Source organism: Lagenorhynchus albirostris, chromosome 19 (assembly GCF_949774975.1).
Source record: "Lagenorhynchus albirostris chromosome 19, mLagAlb1.1, whole genome shotgun sequence".
Taxonomy (NCBI): Eukaryota; Metazoa; Chordata; class Mammalia; order Artiodactyla; family Delphinidae; genus Lagenorhynchus; species Lagenorhynchus albirostris.
In genome coordinates, this window is record NC_083113.1 from 8,650,145 (window position 1) to 8,672,137 (window position 21,993).

General features: G+C 55.8%; 1 protein-coding gene across 7 annotated transcripts; it reads right to left on the minus strand.

Moving 5' to 3' along the window:
• Positions 1-89: 89 nt before the first annotated feature.
• On the minus strand, positions 90-21,462 carry PPFIA3 (PTPRF interacting protein alpha 3). 7 transcript variants are annotated; one of them, XM_060132575.1, is made up of 29 exons: positions 21,285-21,462; positions 16,160-16,414; positions 15,801-15,902; positions 15,263-15,427; positions 14,828-14,902; positions 14,277-14,351; positions 13,740-13,961; positions 12,571-12,717; positions 12,347-12,481; positions 11,857-11,940; positions 11,603-11,734; positions 11,093-11,155; positions 10,853-10,932; positions 10,418-10,562; positions 9,676-9,863; positions 8,425-8,647; positions 7,458-7,636; positions 7,213-7,340; positions 6,421-6,514; positions 6,006-6,087; positions 5,098-5,298; positions 4,391-4,453; positions 2,942-3,117; positions 2,426-2,523; positions 2,027-2,202; positions 1,871-1,939; positions 1,475-1,646; positions 971-1,042; positions 90-886 (listed from the first exon to the last, which is right to left on the minus strand). In XM_060132575.1, exons 2-28 carry the CDS (start codon positions 16,397-16,399, stop codon positions 984-986), a joined length of 3,573 nt encoding a protein of 1,190 aa, XP_059988558.1. In that variant the 5' UTR covers positions 16,400-16,414; positions 21,285-21,462; the 3' UTR covers positions 90-886; positions 971-983. The 7 variants fall into 7 exon arrangements, with proteins under 7 accessions (XP_059988558.1, XP_059988559.1, XP_059988554.1 ...); XM_060132576.1 differs by having other exon boundaries at positions 90-1,042; positions 7,458-7,621; XM_060132571.1 differs by having other exon boundaries at positions 90-1,042.
• Positions 21,463-21,993: the final 531 nt, after the last annotated feature.

A 21,993-nucleotide genomic window follows, 5' to 3' on the forward strand; every position in this document is an offset into this window, starting at 1 on the left:
TGCGGGTGGGGTCTGAAGGAGAAGGGGCCTGGACTCCTCGAAGTGGTTGGTTGCTAGGTCCTGATAAATAAATCAGTCAACACGGGAGCTTTTTGAAACAGTTCTCTTTACCCGTGATCACTGAGTGACGCCTGGGGCAGGGAGGCCGACCAAGGGTCGGGGGCGAGGGCTTCCCCACCGTCTTTCCTCTCCCCACGCCACGTCGCCCAGGGGCATCGTGGAAAGAGGATTCTCCCATGCAAACCCCGGAGCTGGAGCGGAACGGGGAGCGCAGTTCTGCACCCCCTTCCCCCCCCCCCGGGGCACGGACACGGCCACAGCACGGGGGGCGGAGGGGCCTCGGGGACACGAGACACTGGGGAGAGAGAGGGAGCCCCGCCCGCGGCTGACCCCAGGCAGCGGCGACCGGACGCCGCGGGGCAGGGCTGAGTGGCACAAAGGGCGAGGCTTTTAGCAGCGAGTCCTCCCTCCCCTCCTTTCGGACGAAGAAGGACGACTTGGGCCCCGCGACTGGGAAGAAAGGGGAGGGGGCAGCCTCTCCCCGCATGCGGCCCGGGAGGGAAGCCCCGCCCCCTTCCCGCGGGGAAAGGGCACCCATCTCCCATCGGAAACTGATCAATAAATTACAAAGTATTGGAAAGAGAGGCGGAAGTTTGGGGCGGGATTTCTTCCTGCCTTCTTCTTCCCCCCTCTCAGTCCAGTGCATGTGGTTTGGTCCAGGCCCAGTCCATTTGTGAGGCAGGGACCGGCATTCCCCGCTTGTCTGTACAGATGGTCCAGTCCGTGGCGTGAGCTCCCCAGCAAGCTCTCCCCGGCGAGACCATACTCTGGGCAGGAGGGGAAACAGCCCAGCCTCTGAAAGGTTCTTCCGTCCGAGTAAGGTCACCTGCATTGACGCCAGGCAGTGCGTGCAGCTGTGAAGATCCATTGTGCCGCCCAGAACCCCAAGAGCGCCCAGTACAGTCCTCACCTGGAGGCGTACACTAGCAGGAATAGGTCCGGACAGAAACGCCGTCTGCCCGGGAACTCCCAGAAGTCTGGCCTGGAGGGAGAGTGAGCAGCGGTTCAGCCTGGAAAGCGCGCACGCACACACACACGCACACACACACACACACACACACACACACACACACACGCCCACTTCCTCCCTCAGTATTTCTCCGATCCTCAACCCCAAGCGTCCTCCCTTGGATTTCCCCTTCCGAGATGACAACGACCGCCTAGCTCCAAGCCGGTTTCTCCCCCTTTCCCATAGCCTTGGATTCCTTCAAAGTATCCCAGGTGACACTGGACGAGTTCATTTCCCACCCTGGAAAGGGGGTGTAGTGGGGTTGAGGAGGTTGGCTTATAGGAGCGGTCCATTTATTATGGTTGGGGGAGAAAGGACTAGGCCATTTCAGAACCTGAAGAGGGAGGTTCCTACCCCCGAGGAAAGGGAGGGGAGGAGAGGCTGTCGCGTTTGGGATCCGCCCACCTTCCGGCTGCAGCTTGCGGAGAGGGAGCCCCGGCGAGCCCAGGGCCCCTGCTGCGGCCGAACGGAAGTTGGGGGGCAACATCTCAGCTGAGTCAGGCGTTACGCCTCGGAGGTCCTTCTCTCGGAACATCTTCCGCCAGGATGGGGAGCGGCTGAAGGACTTGGCACTGTCCTAGGTATAGGGGCCCGGCAGCCGGTGAGGGACTAGGGCCGCGTTCCGACTCCGCCCCTTCATTTGACCCCACCCCTCTCCGGGTCCTTCCCTCCTTTAACCCCGCCCCTTTTCTGGCACCTCCTCCAACCACGACTCGCTGGCAAAGTCAAGCCCCACCCCTTCAGCTCCCAGCCTAGAGGTGCAGCTGGGAGTGGAGTCTCCTGTGCTGCTGCTGCGCCCACCTCATCCAGCCGCCTGTCTGTGCCCAAGGAGATGAGGTTGCTGAATTCCTTCTCCAAGAGCTGCCGGGCCTGGGGAGGAGAGGTGGGAGAGGGGTTTCAGCGTGCAATCTGTGAGGTGGGGATGCCCAGTATGCCCAGGGCCTAGCGGCAGCTCACCTGTGCATTCTGTGTGGGGATCTGCAGGAGCAAGGCCAGGTCAGAGTAGTCGAAGGTCTCGTCCAGGGCGAGCAGCGCCCCGTGCACCCCGCTCTCCGTGAGGTTCGTGGCGAATTCCTTCAGTCCCAGCCCGGACACCCAACCCATGACCCGCTCATTGGACCACACCATCACGTCTGGGGACAGAAGGGACCCTCAGCTGCTCCCCTCCTGGGGCCAGGCCCTTCCAATTTATCCCATATCTCCATCCCCACTTCCTCTTCCTGGCCACGCCCCTATGCTGGCTCCACCCCCTCTCTTCCCTGGCCTCCCTTCCCTCCCCTATTTATGCCTCCTGCAGCACTGCTCCAAACCCCTCCAACTTGGCTCCCAGGGGGACGTTTACCCTTTTCTACTCACCTCGGATCTGGGTCTGACTCTCTTCCCGCCTCCGCTCCAAGTCCTTCCGGTCATAGTTGAGTCGTTTCAGGCACATGATCCCGTAATGCAGACTCACCCTGAGTAGCAGAGATAGTGGAGTTACAGATGAGCCCTCATACCCCAATGACTGCTACTCCTATTGGGCTCTCCCCGTTGTCTGTGGTCTTCTGGCAGAGGTTGGGGAATTGCTCCATTGGATCTGTTCTACTGACTGCTGACCTTCCCAGGAGTTGCCATATTTTCAAAAAGCAGTTCCTATTAGCCCACCTGTAAGGGGTATGGGGTCAACTAGCTAAGCTGTCTCAGGACTTGGGCTTTTCCTAGTGGGCCTTCTTATGGGTGGAAGGGGCACAGGAGTCTTGATTGCCTGACAATCAGGGCTAGAGGACCAAAGATAGTCCAAGGAATTCCCCATCACTGGTCCTATTTGCCAAAGACTCTCTAGAAGTGGGGCTTACCCCCTTGGACTGCCCCCATGGGCCAGGCGACCCCCACCTGTGGAAGCTGTCCACCATCTTGAGTTGGCCCCGGAGTTCCTTCTTGTTAAGATGATCTAACATTCGGGCATCCACCAGCGACTCCATGAAGTAGCTGCGGTACTGGGGCAGCCCCAGGCTGGGCAGCCAGTCGTTCCCCACCCATTCATGGTTCATGTCGCCATATGCCAGGATCTGGGGCCATGGGCAGGTGGGGGAGGAGTCAGGCCCTCTGACCCCATCCCATGTATGTATGCAAGGGTACAGTCTAACCCCCCTCCCCCAGATCCGAGGTTGTTCTTTCTCCATCCTATAGCAGGACAATGGCCAATCTCTGCTCAGGACAATGGACAATCCAAAATTGTCTCCCTTTCCTTCATTATGACAGCATAGACCCTTGTCTACTCAAAGTGTGGTCCTTGGACCCACAGCATTATCATCACTTGTGAACTTGCTGGAATTGCAGAATCTCAGACCCTAGGCTACTGAATCAAAATTTGCATTCTCACAAGATTCTCAGGTTATCTGAACTGTACATTAAAGTTTAAGAAGCTCTAGTCTAAAGTTGTCCCAACTCAGAACAATGGATCAGTCCAACATCACTACTCCCCCAAGTCAGCACAACGGATTGTCCAATGTAGCTCTCTCCCCAACAAATGATAATGGATCTATCCACCACTCTTGCACTGTCCCCAAAATACTAGTCTAGCTATATCTGGCCCAGGACAATATTCTGGATCAACCCCAAATCCTTCACTCCTCTTAGCATAAGGAAATAATCCATACCTTCCCCCTTGCTGGGAAACAAAGACCCAGCATAGCTCCTCTGTCTCAGGTGAGGTCATCCCGCTCCCCTCTTGAGAACAAAATGTAGCTCCTTCTCCCCAACTTCTCACCCTGACCTGCCGCCCCCCGCCCCAAATGCTTTCCCTTTTCACCCCAGTACAGTGGAACAATCCCACTTCCCTCTTTTCTAGGTAAAAGAGCTGCTCAGCACCTCCCTCTAGTTAGAGCAATGAAACTGCCCCTGGAGCCCCCGCAACCCAGCATAATGGAATGATCCGTGCACCACTAACAGTGGAATAGCCGGGCTTCTACGCCGACCCCCACCAAGCCACAGACAAGAGCAGAGCTCCGCGCAGCGCCCCCCTCCCACGGTGAGGATGGAATGCTCCGGCGAGGGGAGGGGCGGGGCTCGGAGAAGGAGGGGCGTCCATGCAGCGTGCACAGCCTGTTCATGCGCCCACTGCCCGCCCCGCGCCCCCTACCTGCTCCCAGCTGATCTCCTTGGTCTCCTGACCAGTTAGTGGGAAGAGGGGAGAGAAGGGGTGGGTTAAGAGGCAGGCGGAGGAGGGCGGGAGGGACGAACAGACGGACAGACAGCTACAGATTCATCTGCCCCCCAACTCCGCCGCTCCTCCCGAAGGAAATTTAGTGCCACCCAAGGCCACCGGCAGGGGGCACTCACAGGCTTGGTCGTCGCGGTAAGGGACTCCATCTCTTCGTGTGTCATCCACACGTTTCCTGTGGACTGAGGGGCGAGGGGTGTTACAGAGGTTGAGAGAGGGCTTCTGAACAGGGGAGGGGGGAGGGGAAGGGGGTCGTGCTCCTGGAGGAGCCGAATTAGGCATGGGAACACATAATTTTCTGTATGGAACAAAATGATAAAATTTTAGAAGTCAGTATGTGCTATGGGGAAAAAAATAGGTGTTCATGTGTTGGGGTGATGGGGCCGGTACTAGTTTAGCTGTTGAGTTAGGGAGGCCTCTTGGAGGTGGTGACATTTGAGCTGAGACTTCAAGGATGAGCAGGAGCCAGCCTTGGGGGAAAAAGAGGGAGGGGTGCTCCTAGGAAAGGGAGCAGCAAGGGCCAAGAAGCAGAGTAGAAAAGGGAGGGGTGGGTAGGGGCCCCTCATCAATGGCCCTGTAGAGAACCATATGAATTTGGCTTTTTCTCCGGGATGGGATCCCTCTGGCTGCAGTGTGTAAAACAGCCTGAGGGGAGGCAGAGGGACCTGAAGGGAGCCTCGCTCTCAAGAGATAATCCAGGTGAGAAACTGTGGGGAGCAGGGTGTATCAGACAGAGCTGGAGTGAGCGGCCCAGGATTGGCTACTCTGAGGACAGTAGGCGGGGCCCTGAGACAGCAAGGGCTGGGATTGGCCCCTGGACACTCACAGTGCGGGAGGAGGCAGGAGCAGAGGGTGAGGTGAGTGAGACCATCTCCTGGATAGCGAGGCGCAGCTTGAGCCGGTGCAGTGGGTTGCTGATGCCGATCTCGCGCTGGATCTCCGTGTCTGACAAGTTGGCCATGATGGCACCACTCTTGACATTGGCCCGGCAGGCGGCCACATACCACGCAGGCATGCCTACCCACAGCTGGACCAGAGGGAGGAAGGGAGAAATGGGGAAAAAATGAGACAGAGAGACAGAGACATACGGGAGGAGAAACGGGAGAAATGGGAGAGGGACAGAAAGAAAGGGAGAGAGGGAGACAGAGAGATGGGGAAAGGCAAATGGGCGAGAAACAGAAAGACATGAGAAAGCAGTGAGAGGAGGGCAAGGCAAAGAGATGCGAGGGTCAGAGGGAGACACAGGAAAACAATGGAGGAGAGCCATAGAAGGGTAAGACCAGAGTCAGAGGGGAAAGAGAGAGATGGGGAGAGACAGAGACGAGGAGAGACCCACAGAGATGAGAGGCAGAGATGGGGAAAGAAAGGAGCAAAAGACAGAGAGAGACATGGGAAGAGATACGGGGAATGACAAAAACACAGAGATGGGGAGAGAGGCAGGGAAATAGAGACACACACAGAGAGAGAGACATAGGAAGACACAAAGAGATAGAGAGAGACAACAGGACCAAGGTGGGCATGGCCAGAAGGACAGGGGTGAGGGGAGAAGGAAAAAGAGCAACAGGAAGATCTACAAGAAGCCTGACCCCTCCCAGGGCCTCCCCCCACACCAACTCCTCTCCACCGCCACCTCTGAGTTAGGAGGATGGTACTAGGTGGACCCAGCCAGCCCTAAGGGTGGGCTTCTCAGACCAGTTGGGGATAAAGAGTCAGGACGTTTCTGGGCCCCAGTACCTCTAGCCAGGAGACCACAGTGGGCCCATCCCAGGCAGCAAAAGGCAGGCCCTGACGGCAGGCCTCTTCCAGAAGTTCATGCCTGGGGAGAAGGGCAGGAGATCGCAGACACAGAGACACCTAGCCCTCTTGCATGGCCCCCTTCACCAACCGCATCCCCCCACCAAAGCAATTTTTATGAATGTAAAAAACATGGCAGAAGGCTAAAAAAATACATGTGAATCTTTGTAATCTACCTTCCCTCCCCACAACAGATCCATACTAATCAAGAGAAAAGGGAAAAAAAAGAAAAGAAAAACTAGGGGTTCCCAAGTTCCCAGGCAAGCAAGTTCAGGATCTTGGACACCCCCTCCCAGAATTTTCTTCTCACTTATGACCAACCCTCCCCACCTCCACAGCACACACCCACACTCACTTCCTCTTGTTCCTTCGGTCCTTATCTCCTGGGCCTGTCAGCTTGGCTAGCCCCAGAGGGTCAGTGGCCAATGTCTCGTCTGAGGGTGTTCCAGCTGGAGGCAGGGAGGGGCCAAAATTTGGAGAGTCTCAAAGGGGAGGCAGAATCTTTGATGCTGGGGGGTTGAGAAGGATGCCAGGAAAGCAGAGGCCCAGAGGGATTAGTAAATGCGGCCACACAGAGGGAGTGATAAAACCAGACAGGGACCAATGTCACCTCCTAGGCAAGGAATTGGAGAAATCCCCAAAATAGGGCTGGATTCACTGGGCTGGCCTTGGTAAGCTGGCAGTAGTGTGCTGGTAAATATTTAACAACTGGCTCCCTGGGGAAGGAGAAGGTATTTCCTGATTTGTAGCATATGCCAATTTCCATGGTGTAAATAATCCCACCAATTTCAAGCGACCAATGTGATGTCAAAGCAGCTCGTAAAATTCCTGAAAATTTAACTAACTTGGATTTCACAAACCAGACAAGCAGCCTCCAGCCCATCAGAGGTCCTGCTTTTAGGATGCTCCTCCCTCTTTCTCTATTTAAAAAATAGGTAAATAACATAACAAATTCATTTGCCCACCAGTCACTCAGGCAGGCCCCAGAGTGCCCTTTCCTTGTCCCTTCTCCTCCCCTCTACCTCTGCCAAGGTTCCAGCGTTCTAAATGAATTACCAAATGAATGAAGACAGGATTGTATGTCAAATGAATATGTAAAGAAGAAGGAAGGAAGAAAGGAAGGGAGAGAGGGAATCAGGGGACTCACCCAGAGAAGAGCTGTCCCGACCTGGTGGTCCCATTCGCCCCTTCTCCTTCTTGCCAAAGAGACGGCCTATGGATGACTTGATGCTCTTCTTCTTGGGAGCTTTGTGCAGGGAATCTGGGGTGCCCTCACTGCGTGAGCAGGACAGATAGATCCCATCTGGGATGCCTCCTCTCATCCCAAGTCTTTGTCCACTCCCACCGCCTCCTCCCAAGCAAGTCCCTCCCTGTCCCATCCCTTATTCTGACCTTCCCCGTGAGGGTCCTCCATCTTCCAGGGATCCCGCCTGCAGTGCCAAGGCCTGGGTCATTCTCTCAAGGCGGGCAGAACGAGGAGTGGGAGGTGGGGTGTCTCCTGGGATTGCTGGTCCCTCCATTCGTGGAGCCCCAGCTTCCTCCTTGGGGGCATGATTCTGGAGACAGAGATGCTATATTGAATCGGAGGGGTCATGTTGGGGGCTCATTAGTTGGGATGTCTACGAGGTGTCTGGGATCCCCCTGATTTGGGGAACCACTTCTAAAGATAGCCTAGATTATGTGCGGGTGAGTTGCAGAAATATAAAGGCAATAACTGCAGTCCCCCTGGAGCTTGATAAGCTCATATTTATACTGTCTTAGCTTCTGGTGTCAGGAGTGGGATCTGCTCAGCCTCAAGGAAAGCTAATGAGTTACAGGTTCTGAAAGTAGGAAATCTGAGTTTAAGGCAATAAAATAGGGCATATAGATATTGTGCCTCCCTCAAAGGTCAATTCTGAGGATCTAATGGTAGTTCTCAAATGTATATTTGGTCACAGAGACATTTTTCTAAAAATCCTATGCAGTGGGAATTCCCTGGCCATCCAGTAGTTAGGACTTGGTGCTCTCACTGACAGGGCCCAGGGTTCGATCCCTGGTGGGGGAACTAAAATCCCTCAAGCTGCATGGCATGGCCAAAAAAATAAAAAAATAAAAGTAAAAAAATAAAAATAAAAATCCTATGAAGAAACTTAATGTGTAAAACAGGTAAAAGTAGATCACATCTGACTAAAGTACAAGTTAGGGTTCAGGAACCCAGTGGCTCAGCCTCCCATTTGCCCTTTGAGTTGGAACTTTTAGGGAAAGCTAAGGTTGCTTTTGAAAATCACTGGTGTGTTGGTCATTGTTGCTTTTTGTTAGGGAGCCCTGTTTATGACCTCCCACCACCACCACCAAGCTGAGGAGACTTAAGAATACTCACAGCTTTGTCGGTGCCCTCACGGGCAGGGCTAGGGGGTGCCAGACGGGGTGTTGAGTGGCCAGAGCTGGGAGGGGAGGGGCTGGCAAGGGTAGAGGTGGTGAGGGAGGGGGGCAGTGAGCAGCTACTGCGGTAGCGGCCCAGTGAGTCCAGGCCTGAGCCAGACACCCGGCTCTCCAGCTCTTCTGCCCTCTGTTCTGTTGTCTCCTTCTCCTCTTGGATTAACCTGAGGAGGAAAAGGGGGAGATGGGGTGAGAGGACTCAGGCAGACAATAGGAGAGGGAGTTCCCCAACTCCCAATGGGCCAGGAAGGCTTGGTGGAGCAAAAATAATTCTGAGGAAGGGACAATGAAGTTAGAGGGTCTTGGTGGATCCCTGATGGCCTCACAGGTTCAAGGGGAGTCAAGATATCATGATAGGCTCAGGAGGTCGTGGAGAGATTAGGGATGACAGGATGATCAGGATCTGCATCAGGACTATGCTGATAATAAACAAGTGGTTATGGAAAAGCATAAATGGATTACTATGGGCAAGAGGTCAAGTTCCAAGGAGGACAGCAAGAGCAAGCTCATAATAAGAGCAGAGTGAGATCAGGGACTCTGAGGTCAACCTAGGATCTGGGAAGGTCATAGAGACATTTGGTGAGAGTCACTGTCTCAAGTCACAAAAAGTTTGAGTGGAAGATGATGGTCATGTTGATACATTTGCTGGGGCCCATGGAAAGTGTTTTAGTTTTATTAGAGAATTGTTAAATAGGGCAATTTCTGAGGAATCAGGGTAGACTTTATGTGATGGGGGATTCTTAATAGATTGAGGATTGTTGTTATATTAGGTAGAAATTCTTGTTATCTAGAGTTGAGGTTCTCAAGGTGTTTTGGACTGGGGGACCTTGTGTTGTGTTGAGATTCGCAGGGTACTGGGAGTCACTGGGTAATTGTTGCATGAAGCCATGAAAGCCATGATGTAATGGAGGATTCTTGACGGATTGGATTGTGAATTTTGGCATTTGGGGATGCAGTCTTGGATATATTGGGAAATTGTGAGTACCGGCCGGGGCGTGTGTAATGCATATATAGCACATAGGAGACTTCCTGGTATTTCCTCAGGGATTCCGGGATAGTGTGTTGGACTGGCAGAATTCCTTGAGGATGTTTAGGAAAGGAGTTGGGCTTAGGTGTGCAAATCAGTCTCCAGTGCCAGAGGGGCCTTGGGCTAAGCTTAGGCTGGGTGGGGAAGAACTGGGCCAGTGCTCACTTGATCTCTTTGTTGATGGCCTCCAGCTGCTCCTGAAGCATGATGGCCAGTGTCTGTACATCAGCCTGCCCACTGGGAGATAGCAACTCAGCTCCAAACATCCCCTCCGCCTCCTCCTCATCTGAGCCATCCAGCTCCCCAGGGAATGGAGGTGGCATGGACCCCGCAGGGGTAGACCGCTCCCACTCCTATCTCTGTGTGGAGACAGAGAGATGCCAGGTGGACAAGGGCCGAGGTAGGTGCTGGGTCTTTCCTCACCTATCCTGACCTTGCCCACCCTCTATAACCCTGCCCATGTCCCCTGACACTGACTGCCCTCACCATGTGACCCAGCCCCCCCCACTTTTCCCAGCCCAGCTTTCTCTCTTGGTGGGTCCTTCTTCTTGACCACCCATGACTCTGCCCTCTCCCCTGATTCCACTGTTTCCTTTGACCCAGCCCACTTCCTTTCTTCACTTGGCCCCATCCATTCTAGGGTTCTACACCCTGCATACCATCCCCCCAAACCCACCCCTCTTCCCACCCCATCGTTCCTCTAAAGTTCTCACCAGGCAGCAGGACATCGACGTGAAGAGCCATCGGGGCAAGCGGGGATGACGGAAGAAGAAGAGGAGACAGTGTGAGTCCAGGAGACCTTGGTTCTCAACTCAGTCCCCGCCCAGAGCCCTGCATGTTGGGCTCCACCTCCTACTGCTGCCCTCCCGAGCCCTGCTCAGTCCAGGCCCCAGAAGTGGCTGCTGACCTTAGAGGGCTCATCTTTGACCCCTGACCAGCGACCCCTCTTGCTTGCCCGGCCACTGCCAGCCCCATAGGGATCCAGGTGGGCGCCAGAAGGTAATGTGGGTGCCTGGGAGTAACGGAGCTCCAGGGCACTGCCAGGGAGAGATCTGTGGGCATAGAGAGGGCAGTCAGAGACCAAGGGGTCAGGAAAAGGAAACAGAGGTGAGTGGTCATGGGGAAGGGCTTGGGGTCATAGGATTGGGAGAGGGATCTGAAGTCAAAGGTCAGGAAAAAGGGTCTGCGGTCAGAGGTCATGAAGTCAGGGGTCAAGAATAAAAGGGACCAGCGGAAATCTCAGGAGGACAGGGAGTGGGGTGGGGGAGACTTCGTATCAGAAGGGATGTGCTTGGCCAAGGGGGCTCCATGGGCAGAGGTGGGACAGGAAGATGACTGTCACCTGGAGTAGGAGGATGGTGGCCTCCCCCGCAGCTGGTCAATCTCCATCTGCATCCGCTCCATCTCCGCCAAGAGCTGCTCCTGGGGGGAGGAGGTTGGAGATGTCAGGTCAGAATCTGCCCCCTCCCCCCCACTGAGTATCAGCCCCTCCCAGCCAGGCTGATTCCAGCCCCAGCAATGCCTGCTCCATTTCTCTGGCCCTCACCCAAGGCCCACCCCCCGCCCCCGGCCCCCTCCCTACCTTGTTGAGCAGCAGCTCATCCTGAAGCTTCTTCATGTTGGCGATCTCCTCGCTTAGTGAGTTCTGTGGGGGGCAGGGGTGCAGTGAGGGGGCGGAATCAGGAAGCAGCCTCCAGTGAACAGAGACAGGCCTGAGGGGACCCCAGGGGGAATGAGGTGGGCTTGAATGGTGAGCTGCATGGGGAGAGGGTTGTGGAGCCGAAGATGCTGCTAAGGCAGGGAGTCCCTGGGAGCCCAAAATGCAGCGTCCTGTGAAATTTCCACGGATTCAGAGTTTGAGGGTCCATAGGGTTAGAGGCTTGGGCAAAAGCCAAGAATTCAGGCCGTGGGTGCCCCAGAATTCAGCTCTAGGGTGTTTAAACTAGGTGAAAGTGTGGTGGTCCCAGCAATCGAGCAGTCTATCAATTTCAAATTCAGGATGCCCACATTGGGGGAGATCTCAGATAACTGTTTGGGGAAAGGTCTGGGGCCCCAAGATTCCAGCTTATTGGAATCCTAGGTTGGCGCCCACCTTCTCCTCCAGCGCCCCCATGCGCTCCTTGAGGTGCAGCTGCAGCCGTTCGTTGGACTCACTCAGCAGCTTGTCCACTGTCTCGGACAGCCGCTTATTGTGATCATCGTTCATCTTCTCCCGCTGCCGGGCCTGCCCAGAGGAGAACAGAGCAGAGGCGCTCAAGCCCTGAGCCCTGTCCCTGCTCCGAGCTCCCGACCCCCGGCACAGCCCCCTCACCCAGGCGTATCCCCCAAGCCTCAAAGCCTCCTCACCCGCTGCAGCTCCTGGTTCTTCTCCTCCAACTGGGCCTCCAGCTGCCGAAGCCGCTCCTCAAAATTCCCATGACGTTCCTCAGCCTAGAGGATGGAACCCATGGCATCTGACTTTGTCCCACTAGGATGCAGTCAGCCTCCAGGCCCCACCTCCTCCAAGGCTGGCTTCCAGGCCCCAGGCTCCTCCCCCACAGGACTCCAGACCCTGCCCTTGTGATTCAAGCCCTGCCCTCTCCTCTAGTCTCCAGCCCTGTCCCCTTCTCATGTTCTCCCCATCTGTTCAGTCCAAACTAGAGAGCACCAGCCCCCACCAAACCTCCAGGCCCTTCAACCATCCCAAGTCACGTCCCTTCCCTGGACCCCAGGCCCTACCCTTTCCAGCAGAATTCGGGCTGTGGGTCTCCTATCCCTCCAGACTCAGGCCCTGCCTCCTCCAAGCCCCGCCCCTTTGCCCCAGAGACTCAAGGCGCCGCCCCAGGCCTCCCTTCACCTTGTTGAGCGCCGCCACTCGCTGGGCCAGCTGTGCCTCTATCTCCGGCAAGGTCTCCGCCTTCTGCAGCGTCTGCTGCAGCTTCTGCTTAGCGTCGTCCAGCCACTCGGCCAGCTGACGGCTCTTCTCTTCACTCTGGGGGACACAGACGGGGGGGAAGGGAGGAGCTAGGTCAAACTAGCCACGGCCTCGCCCCCACCGCCCCTCCTCGGCCGTGCTCCCACCTGCCGGTACAGCGACTCCTTGCTGGCCAGCTCGTTTTCCAACTTGTCGTTGGCGTCGTGCAGAGACGTGGCCTCTCGCTGGGCACTCAGGTAGCGCTTCTCTAGCGTTGTGATCCGCTCTTCCATATCCTCCCGCTGCGCCAGCGCCTGCAGAGGTGACAGAAGGCCGCGTGGACTACAGCTCCCAGAAGGCCCTGGGGGTAGCCTAGGCTTAGAACCCCAGTTCAGGCACCCCAAGGTATCCTGGGAAATGAAGTCCCCTGCCCTCAGGGTGTCAGAATGGTGGAACCACACCTGCCGAGAGCTCCCAGGCGTAGCCAACATTAGATCCCCCGCCACCTGATAGTTAAAATGGTGGTACAGCCCCTCCCATAAATTTCTGGGGTAGTACTGGCTTAGACCTTCCTCATATGGATGACCTAAGATCCATGAGATGGAATGTCTCCACTTTTCTTAGCCCACTAGCCTCAAAAATCCAGGCCTTAGATTTTTCAGCAACTTCTGGCACAGCTCAGGTTTAGAATCACAGAGCAAGTGCCCTAGGGTCTCATAAGAAACAAAGGTCCCTTCCACCTGGGAGGCAGCATCTCCCAAGAGCCCCCAGGGTAGCGCATGCTTAGAAAACCAGAGAAGGTGCTCCAGGGTCTCACGGGGGAAGGACTCCTGCCTGGGAGCCGGTGTGGTGGGACCACACTTCCCAATAAGCCCTGGGGCCATCCACAATTGAAATCCGAGGTAAAAGCCCCAGTGGATGATGAAAACTAAAGTGCTCTCTCTTCTTTCTCATTCAATGCTTTCAAGAATCCATGCCCTACGTTTCACAGCAGTCCCCGCAGCGTGGGAGTTAAGGTCAAGGAACCTCAGCCAGGATGGGGTGAAATGCAGACAAAGGAGTTCAGTTAAGAGGTGCAAGAGAATTTCCCAATGATAACAATAATAACTACAACCAGATACTGGGTGACTACCAAGTATGTGCCATGTGCCAACTCTCTGACAAGGATCATAAATACCATTAGGCGAGGAAATTGAGACTCAGAGAGGAGAAGAGTCCACACAGCTTGTGGACTGAATCCAGATTCGTGAGTTCTGTGACTATGGGCAAAGGGGGACAGGCAGGGTTGCGGGGAGGGAAGGGACAGAGGGCAGCCCACCAGGGGCTCCGGCCTCACCTCCTTGAGGTCGCGCTGGAGCTTGGCGTTAGCTTCCTCGGCCTTACCCAGCTCGCGGTGGGCCGTGCCCAGCTCCTCCTCCAGCTGGCTCATCTGGCGGCACAACACCGCCAGGCGCTCCCGCAGCTGGCACACCTCCGCCCGCTGCCGCTCCAGGGCCTCCTCCAGCTCTGCCGTGCGCCGGTTCGAATCCCCGCCAGGACCCAGGCCATTGGCAAGAGTCTGGAATGGGGACAGTGAGGGAGGAAGGGACAGAACTCAGAGTGGGGAACACAGAGATCGAGAATGCAAGGAGAAAACTGATGGGGGTGAGGGGGGATCAAAGATCAGTAAGGGCCATGGAGGTCACAAAAGTTAGCTAGCGGACTTGAATCAGAGGTCAAAGGTCAGTAAGAGTCTGAGGCGTTCAGATGTCCTAGGGTCAGTGAGAATCGTACCAAACATTAAAAGGACCATCACAAAGTCAGGGGGCTGAGTGGGATCACAGTGAGGAGGACCAATGAAGAGCAAGCGGAAGGAAAGACTTCCACCTCTTACCTGCCCATCCCCATCCTTGCCGGGCTCCTCTAGCCCCGAACGGCGCCTAGACAGCTGTTCTCGAAGGCTCAGAGTCTGGCAATGGGAAAGGGAGATCAGGGCACAGGAGGTCCTAGAAACCCTGTTTCTACTTCCCACTGGCACTGGTCCTGCTGGGGCCACCCTTATCCCACAGTCTACCCTTAGACCCTGTGCCGTCATTATATGTCTCCTTAGCCCCCCACCAGAGAAGAAGTCCACCCTTATTCTTAACCTTAGCGTCCTTGTGGAGGTGTCCTGACTTTCCCCACCCAGGCATTTCCACCATTGTCAGTTCTTTCCCTTAGCCCCAGCCCTGGTTCTCACCTTAGTCTCACTGTCACAGGGCAGTACTCCCCTTAGTCCTGCCCAATGAGTTCCTCCTTAGGAACCTCACTGGTTTTCTCCATAGTCCTACTACCCCATTGGTCTTCTGCCCTAGTCCTGCTCCCAACAGATTCTAGGACCCACCCAATCAGTTCCACCCCATTGGTAGTTCATTAGTCCCTCCTCCTTCTTGGTCACGCCCCCACCTCCTGATTGCTCAGCTCCAACTCTTCCTCTAGCACTGCCACCCGCTCCAGCGCCATTCGCAGCCGCTCCCGGACCTGGGGATGGGGGCAAGACAGTGTGAGATGGAGATCAGACCTGATGGAGGACAGTTGATGCAGAACACCTTTGGGATGGACCTGATAGGGTGACATTAGCATTCCTCTATTTATAGTATGTGTGCATCCCCAACTAGTTACCAAGGCAGCCTCACCCGCTGGTATTCCCCATCCTATTACATTTTTCTATTATCAGCCACTCAGGTCCCAGTCTGCATAGCCTGTCTCAGTCAATTTCAGTCAACATTCTTCCCACTTGGGCCATCCCCAACCAATCACGGCCAGAATTTCTGCCGTTCAACACAGCCCCAGCCAACCACGAGTTTCTGTTCTACAACCAGGCTCTTCCAATTCTCATACCTTCTCATCCAGGGCCTTGTGATGCTCGAAGAGGGATTTTAGAGCCTTGAGTACCTCCACCTCAGAAGAGACCCCTCCCGGGGACTGGGCCTGGCGCTTTACCACAGTCATACGCAGTGACCTCTCGTGCCTGGACACCAGGCACTCCAGGTGTTCTAGGAGAAGCTACAGAGATAGGGCACAGGACCAAGGAAAAGTGTGAAGGGAAGAGAGGCAAAGTGAAGGAAGAGGATTCAGACGGGTGGGTCGGACGCATGGAAGAGGTGGAGCCAAGCAAAGTGGTATGGAGAGAGACAGGTCAGGAAAAGAGAGGGATAACAGAGGTGGGGGGCAGGTCAAGGAAGGAGTGGTACAGGAAACGAGAACAATTATGGAGATTGGGGAGGGGACATGAAGGAAGGAGGGGACCAGAGGAGACCCACCAAATTGTAGGAGCAGGGAGAAGAAAGGAAGGCGAAATAGAGGGAAAAAAATGGGTCAGGCTGCAACACCCAAGGCCCCGCCCACCGCACTTAGGTCCCGCTCCAAGACCCCTCACCCGAGTATTGTTCCGCTCTGCCTTCAGCTCCGCAATTTCTTCCTCCCGTTCCAGTAGCTGCTCCCGACACAAGTTCAGCTCCTTCGTCAGAGCCGCAAACTCCTATCCAGGTGTGGGCAGGATCGGACAATCAGATCAATCCCTTTCCCCATCTCCCTCATTCCTTAGGACTGGGAGGTTTGGAGGCCCCACCCATCTCTGCGAAGTCCCGCCCCTTCAAGCGGCTCAGGCCCCGCCCATCACCGGCAAGCCACTCCCCCTTCCAAGTGCCAAGTTCCGCCCCTTCCGGACCGCCCTCCCTGTGCCTCCGCGAGTCCAGGCCCCGCCTCCCTCAGGCCCCGCGCCGGCCCCGCCCAGACCTGGGGCAGCGCGATGCTGAGCTGGCGCTGCAGCGAGTCCTTTTCGTGGCCCAGCTCGCGCAGCCGCAACTGCGCCGTAGCCAGTCCGTCCTGCGCCTCGCGCAGCGTCTCGAGCAGGCGCTCGCGCTCCGTGAGCATCGTGACCATGAGGCGCTCCAGTTCGCCGCCCGCCTCGTCCGGGCCCAGCGCCGAACCCCGCCGGCCATCCTCGCTGATGGTGGGCATCACCTCGCACATCATGGCGGCGGTGCTGGCCTACGGGGAGGGGGCAGGGAACCGAGAGGGGCTTCGTTAAAGCACAGGCAGCGAAACTGAGGCACGGTCACTGGGATACAACATAGTGAAAACTGAGGCAGGACAACCCGAGCACTGCACAGAAGAAACTGAGGCCCATACATTCCAATCATGGCACAAGATAAACGGAAACCCATTGCTCCCAGGAAACCAGGCCTGGCTACCTGGATGAGAGCATTTGGAGAAACAGGTCAGACTCCATCAGACACTGGCAGCAAATCTAGGCTCAGCCGAGTCAGAGAAACCGAAGCCGGGTGCCCCGTTGCCTGAGTGAATGTGGAAAGTTTGCAGGCCCCTCCCCTCCGGTCCAAGCCCCGCCCCTTCAAGCGACTCAGGCCCAGCCCATCACTGTCTATTCTGGCCCTGCTGAGAATCCCCTTCAACCTACTGCATGAGCTAGAAAACTCAGGCCCAGGCGAAGGAGACCATGTCTTCAGGAGGCCACAAAACTGGGCTCACAGAATTAGGTCACTGGTACATAGTCACCTGTATAATGTCACAGGGATGGTCCTCACCTGCTATTCAGCCCAACTCCTGCCTCCTTCAGCTTCCCAGATATCTAGATATCTAGCTCCAGGAGAATCTAAAGACCCACTCCAGTCGGGAAAAACAAAAATGGTGGGGACAATGCTAGCCATCTCCCACTACACAGGAGTCTAAGATCCAGCTACCTCTTCTCTCAGGTCACAGGAATCTAGGTCCCCTATCCCTCCCTTCCCCCAGACTGAGGAGTCTGAGCCTCCAGCCTTCTCCCCAGTCCCAGGAATCAGAGACCACATCCCCTTCCTCCCAGGACACAAGAGTCTGGGCTTTCAACCAACAACCCTAGACCCAGAAATCTCAGCCTTCAGACGTCTGCCCCCTCAGAACTCAGAAGTCAAGGCCCCCAGGACCCAGGGGTCCAGGTGCATGAGCCGCGGGTGGAGATGAAGGGAGGTCTCCTGAGCCACTCCCTCCACACACATCAGGTCAGACGGGTCCATCTAGCTGAGCCGAAAGCAGGAGGGACTTTGACTCCTTCTCTCCTTTCTTTCTCTCCCTTCAGGCAGAGGCATAACCGGTTCTCAGAGTGGATAATTTCCAGCTCCACCCAATATTCGGACTATGTCTTAAGCCTGGGACTGGGGCCTTGGACTCCTGGGAGGACAGGAGGGGACTGAGGGACCTGGGACCTGGGAGAGGAGGCAGCTGGGTGCCTGTAACCTTGGGTCTTTGAAGAGGTGCATCTGGGAATCTAGACACCTGAATCCCAACACTCAGAGGTCAGATTCAAGAAAATGTTTATAAGAGGGCAGGCCAGACTTAGACCAAAACCCAACATGGTATCTAAAACCCAGAATCTACTCATGAGATGCAATTAGGGATGTTTTAGGGAGGCTGTTCTAGAACTTCAAATTCCGTGAGAAGGAAACAAAATTCAGCTAGGCTGGGTGTAGAATCTAGAAGGCCACGTGCAAGAAGACACAGTACAGAGTGCAGAAAGGCCATACACTTCCACATTTACAATGTGCTTGGGGTAGGATCCACACATGGGGCCAGATAGAAGGGCATATTCTAGAGCCCAGGTCTGGAACTTTGAACAAGCCAAGAGCAATCCAATAACTTAAAAGAGTGTCTGGGTCACCCCAGAACCCCAAACACAGAGGGGAGGGTAATGATATCTAAGAACAGACCTAATGCAGTACATAACAAACCTAAGTCAGGAGACATAATCTAGACATAATCTAGAACTCAGAACCTACCAGGGATGAAGGCATAAAGGTATATTTTATCTTTACAGAATAAAGCAGAGATCGCATGCTTGGTTTTTTCATGCATCTAGATAATGTTAGAACTCAGAAGGCAGAATATATGCTCTAGAATTCAGAGCACGCCCTGGAGGCAAAGGAAAACCTAGAAAATAGCAAGGAGTTTGCCTGGAACTTAGAATCGCCTGGGGGAAGATGCAGAAAGATGCATTTTGGCAATTGAGAATTTCCTGGCATAAGGACTGAGCTGGCAAAGGGGGTGGGGATGGGGGTGGTGTGTTCTAGAAATGAGGACATTTCTAGGCTGAAGACTCCAAAAGAGGACAGAGCCTAGAGCATGTTTAGAATGTTGAAGTGGCAGATGGAGGAAGCCCCCAATCCACCAGGGGACAAGTTCTAAGCCAAGGTCACACCAGGGAAAAGATGGACAGAGAAGGTGGGAATGGATGAGCCGAGAACATAGAACCTGAGGAAGGAAGATGCAATGTACAACACTTCAGTGGGAATCCTCGAGATTTAAGACTGTAGAATTGGATGGAATCTAAAATAGGGAAGTGCAGGGACTTCCCTGGCAGTCCAGTGGTTAAGACTTGGCGCTTCCACTGCAGGGGATGTGGGTTCGATCCCTGTTCACGGAACTAAGATCCTGCATGCCACACAGTGCAGCCAAAATAAATAAATAAAAATTTTAAATATAATTAAATAAAATAGGAAGTGCATTCTAGAATGGATAGCACAGTTTGGAGAAAGGCTAGAGCACATAAATGCAACACACATATTCTTTTTTTTTTTTTTTTTGGCGGTACGCGGACCTCTCACTGTTGTGGCCTCTCCCGTTGCGGAGCACAGGCTCTGGACGCGCAGGCTCAATGGCCAGGGCTCACGGTCCCAGCCGCTCCGCGGCACGTGGGATCCTCCCGGACCGGGGCACGAACCCGTGTCCCCTGCATTGGCAGGCGGACTCTCAACCACTGCGCCACCAGGGAAGCCCGGAACACACATATTCTAGCACTTAGAATGCCCCTGGGAAGAGAATGGAATCTAGAGCAATGCCAAGGATGTGGCTAGAACCTAGAACACACCCAAAATGAAATTTTAGAAGAAAATAAGCAAGGACTGGCTTCTTAAAAATTGGAACATGTCAGTAATTCTCTGGTGGTCCAGTAATTAGGACTCTGCGTTTTCACTGCTGAGGGCCTGGGTTCAATCCCAGGTCGGGGATCCAGCAAGCAGCATGGTGCAGCAAAGAAAAAAAAAAAAAAAGGAACTTGTCGAAGGGGAGGGTGAGATCAGAATTTGGCTTGGGAGCATTAGCTAGATATTTGAATTTACCTGGGGAAGGTCATGCCTCGAATTTAGCATCTAGCCTAGACTTCAGAACAGCACCTTGGGTGAAAAAGGAACAAAGATGTTGACTGGGAGTGTTCTAGGATTTAGGAAGAATCTAGAACACGAAGCATTGCCAGGGCTCATGTTTAGGTGGAAATGTGGAAGACAATTCTAGATCACAGAATGAACCTAGGCCATAGAACACATCTGGAGGAAGGGATGTATGTTTGGCTCACCAGTCTGAGAGTGTACTCGAAGGATGTGACATCATGATATGAAAGAATCGTGATGGAGTGCTGGAAACATCTCAAAAAGCTTGGTCTCAGGGGAGAATGTTGGAAACCCCAGGGAGCCCAGAACCTGAGATGATACGGAGATGAAGCAGGGGTTTTTCAAGGCCACCAGAGATGTCAATTTGATGGGCAATTGTGAGGCTGTAGGGACTTGGGTTCAAAAGAGTAACAGCTGAGTGGCTAGACACTTGGGGTGGTGGGTGGCAGAGCTGGGGAACTGGACTCCTGAATCGCTGTGGAGGCCAAAGCCAGGAGATGGAAGTTTGGAGCCTGAGTCCCTGTTGGATGGAGGGCCGGGGTAGATGGCTTTGGTGGGCAGAATAGAAAGTGGGGTCTGAACTCCTGGGTCCCTGAGGGGAGGCAGGATCAGGGACAAGGCATCTAGGTCTCCAGGGGGCAGCGTGGGTAGAAGCCAGAGAATTGCATTAAGAATTGCATTTTGAGTCCCTGAAAGGAAGAGAGTCATGGCGCCTGAATCCCTAAGGGGGCAGATGCTGGGGTGCCAGGTGGATGGGTATATTTGTCTGAGGGGCATAGGGGCTGTTGAACTGTCTCTGAAGGGAGCAAAAGCTGGAAATCTGGATTCCTAGATCCTGAGGGGGTGAGGGCTACCAGCTGGGGCCTTTAGCCAGAAGAAGTGAGGACTGACAGGGCTCCCAGAGCCCGGTGGGATCTGGGTCCCCAGATGCCAAGATCCCTAAGGTGCACCAGGCAGGAACATTCAGAAGCCCTGACTCCTCAAGTAGAAGCTGGGGTCTCCGAAACCTGGGTTGTTGAGGGTGGAGCTGAGAGCCTGGCCAGTGGAACCCTGAGGCCCGGGCGCCCAGGTCGGGGAGGGCCTGGGTATCCCCAGGTCAAAGGCGCGACGGGGGAGATCCCCGCGCCGCCGGCGCCGCCTCCCCGGCGGCAGCAGCAGGAGATGGGGGACGCGAGGCTGCCGAGAACGGTGACCATGGACAGCTCCAGAGCGGGCCTGTGTCCAGGGCGGCCGCCGAGCCGGCCGGGACTGAGGAACTCGGCCGGCTGTTGAAGCCGGCGGACCAGAGATGGGCAGACTGGGTGCGCGAATGGGGGACTATGCGGACGCGACGGAGGGGGGGCGGCCGGCCCTAGCTGGGGGAGTCTGACACAGCTGCGGCCGGTGTCTGGAGCTCCCAGGACTGGGCCGAGGAGGAGGATCTAGGTCCAGAGGGGCTTCCTGGGGCTGACCTGGGAAATCCAGGCTCCTGGGCCCCGGAGGAGGCGCAAGGCGGCAGTACGCCTGGGATTCCAGGGTTCGGTTGGGGACTCTGAGAGCCGGGAGGGGCACGCCTGAGTCTCTGGGGTCGGGCTGTGAAATCTGGGCTCTGAGGTCCCAGGGGATGAAGAAGGGAATCCAGGATCTCAGGGAGGCGGGGGAAGCTCGGCGACGGGTCCCCGGGATGGGCGCTGCCAGGCGGGCCGGGCTGGGCTCTTACCTACCTGGTCCGCGGCGGCTGCGGGCGGAGCTGGGCTGCAGGAGGGACGTGGGGTGGGGTGGGGGGACCGGGCGGGGCCCCTGGCGGCGGCCGGGGCCCGGATCTGTGGCTCCGGAGCCCTGTCTCCGCCGCTCGCGCGGGCTCCGCGTCTCTTGCTCCGGCTTGGGCGCTGGGGATCCCCCCTCCCCTTGACGGTCTCACAGCCCTCTACCCCCTAAAATAGCCCCCTGCCCCTTTCACCGTTCAGCCTCCCCCCGCGAGGCCTCAGCCGCCAGATCCAGGGGTGCTCACCAGCGCCCCCCAAATCCCACCTTCCCCCGCCAAAAAATTCCTCCTCCCTCCTCCCGCCCCCCCCGCAAACCAGCTCCGGGGCGGTCGTGGCCCCTTTAACAGGAGACTGACAGACGGGGCCGCGTGGCCAATGGGAGGCGGTGTCTGCGCCGGCCGGCCGCTAAACCCCACCTCCGAACTGCCTGGGAGGGGTCTCACGGGCGGAGAGCGGGAGGCGGGGCTCAAGGTGAGACTGCCAATAGGCAAGCGGCGTGCGGCGGCTGGGGCGGGAGGCGGAGCCCGGCAGGGGGATGATGTCACCTGGAGCGAGTGGCGCGCGGCGTGGAACGCGAGTCGCGACCCCGGATTCCGGCGGTGGCGCGCGCCGGCCCTCGCGCCGCACGGGACAGGAGAGTGGGAGTGAAGAATGGATTTTAAGGCGG

Excerpts from the sequence above, each read along its gene's own strand:
- PPFIA3 (XM_060132575.1), bottom strand. The coding sequence starts at position 16,399 with ATGATGTGCGAGGTGATGCCCACCATCAGCGAGGATGGCCGGCGGGGT. Across the intron at positions 6,515-7,212 it reads TCGGGACAGCTCTTCTCTGG|CTGGAACACCCTCAGACGAG; the intron begins GTGAGTCCCCTG and ends CCCTGCCTCCAG. Across the intron at positions 4,454-5,097 it reads CTCCTGCCTCCTCCCGCACT|TCCACAGGAAACGTGTGGAT; the intron begins GTGAGTGTCCAG and ends CTCGCCCCTCAG.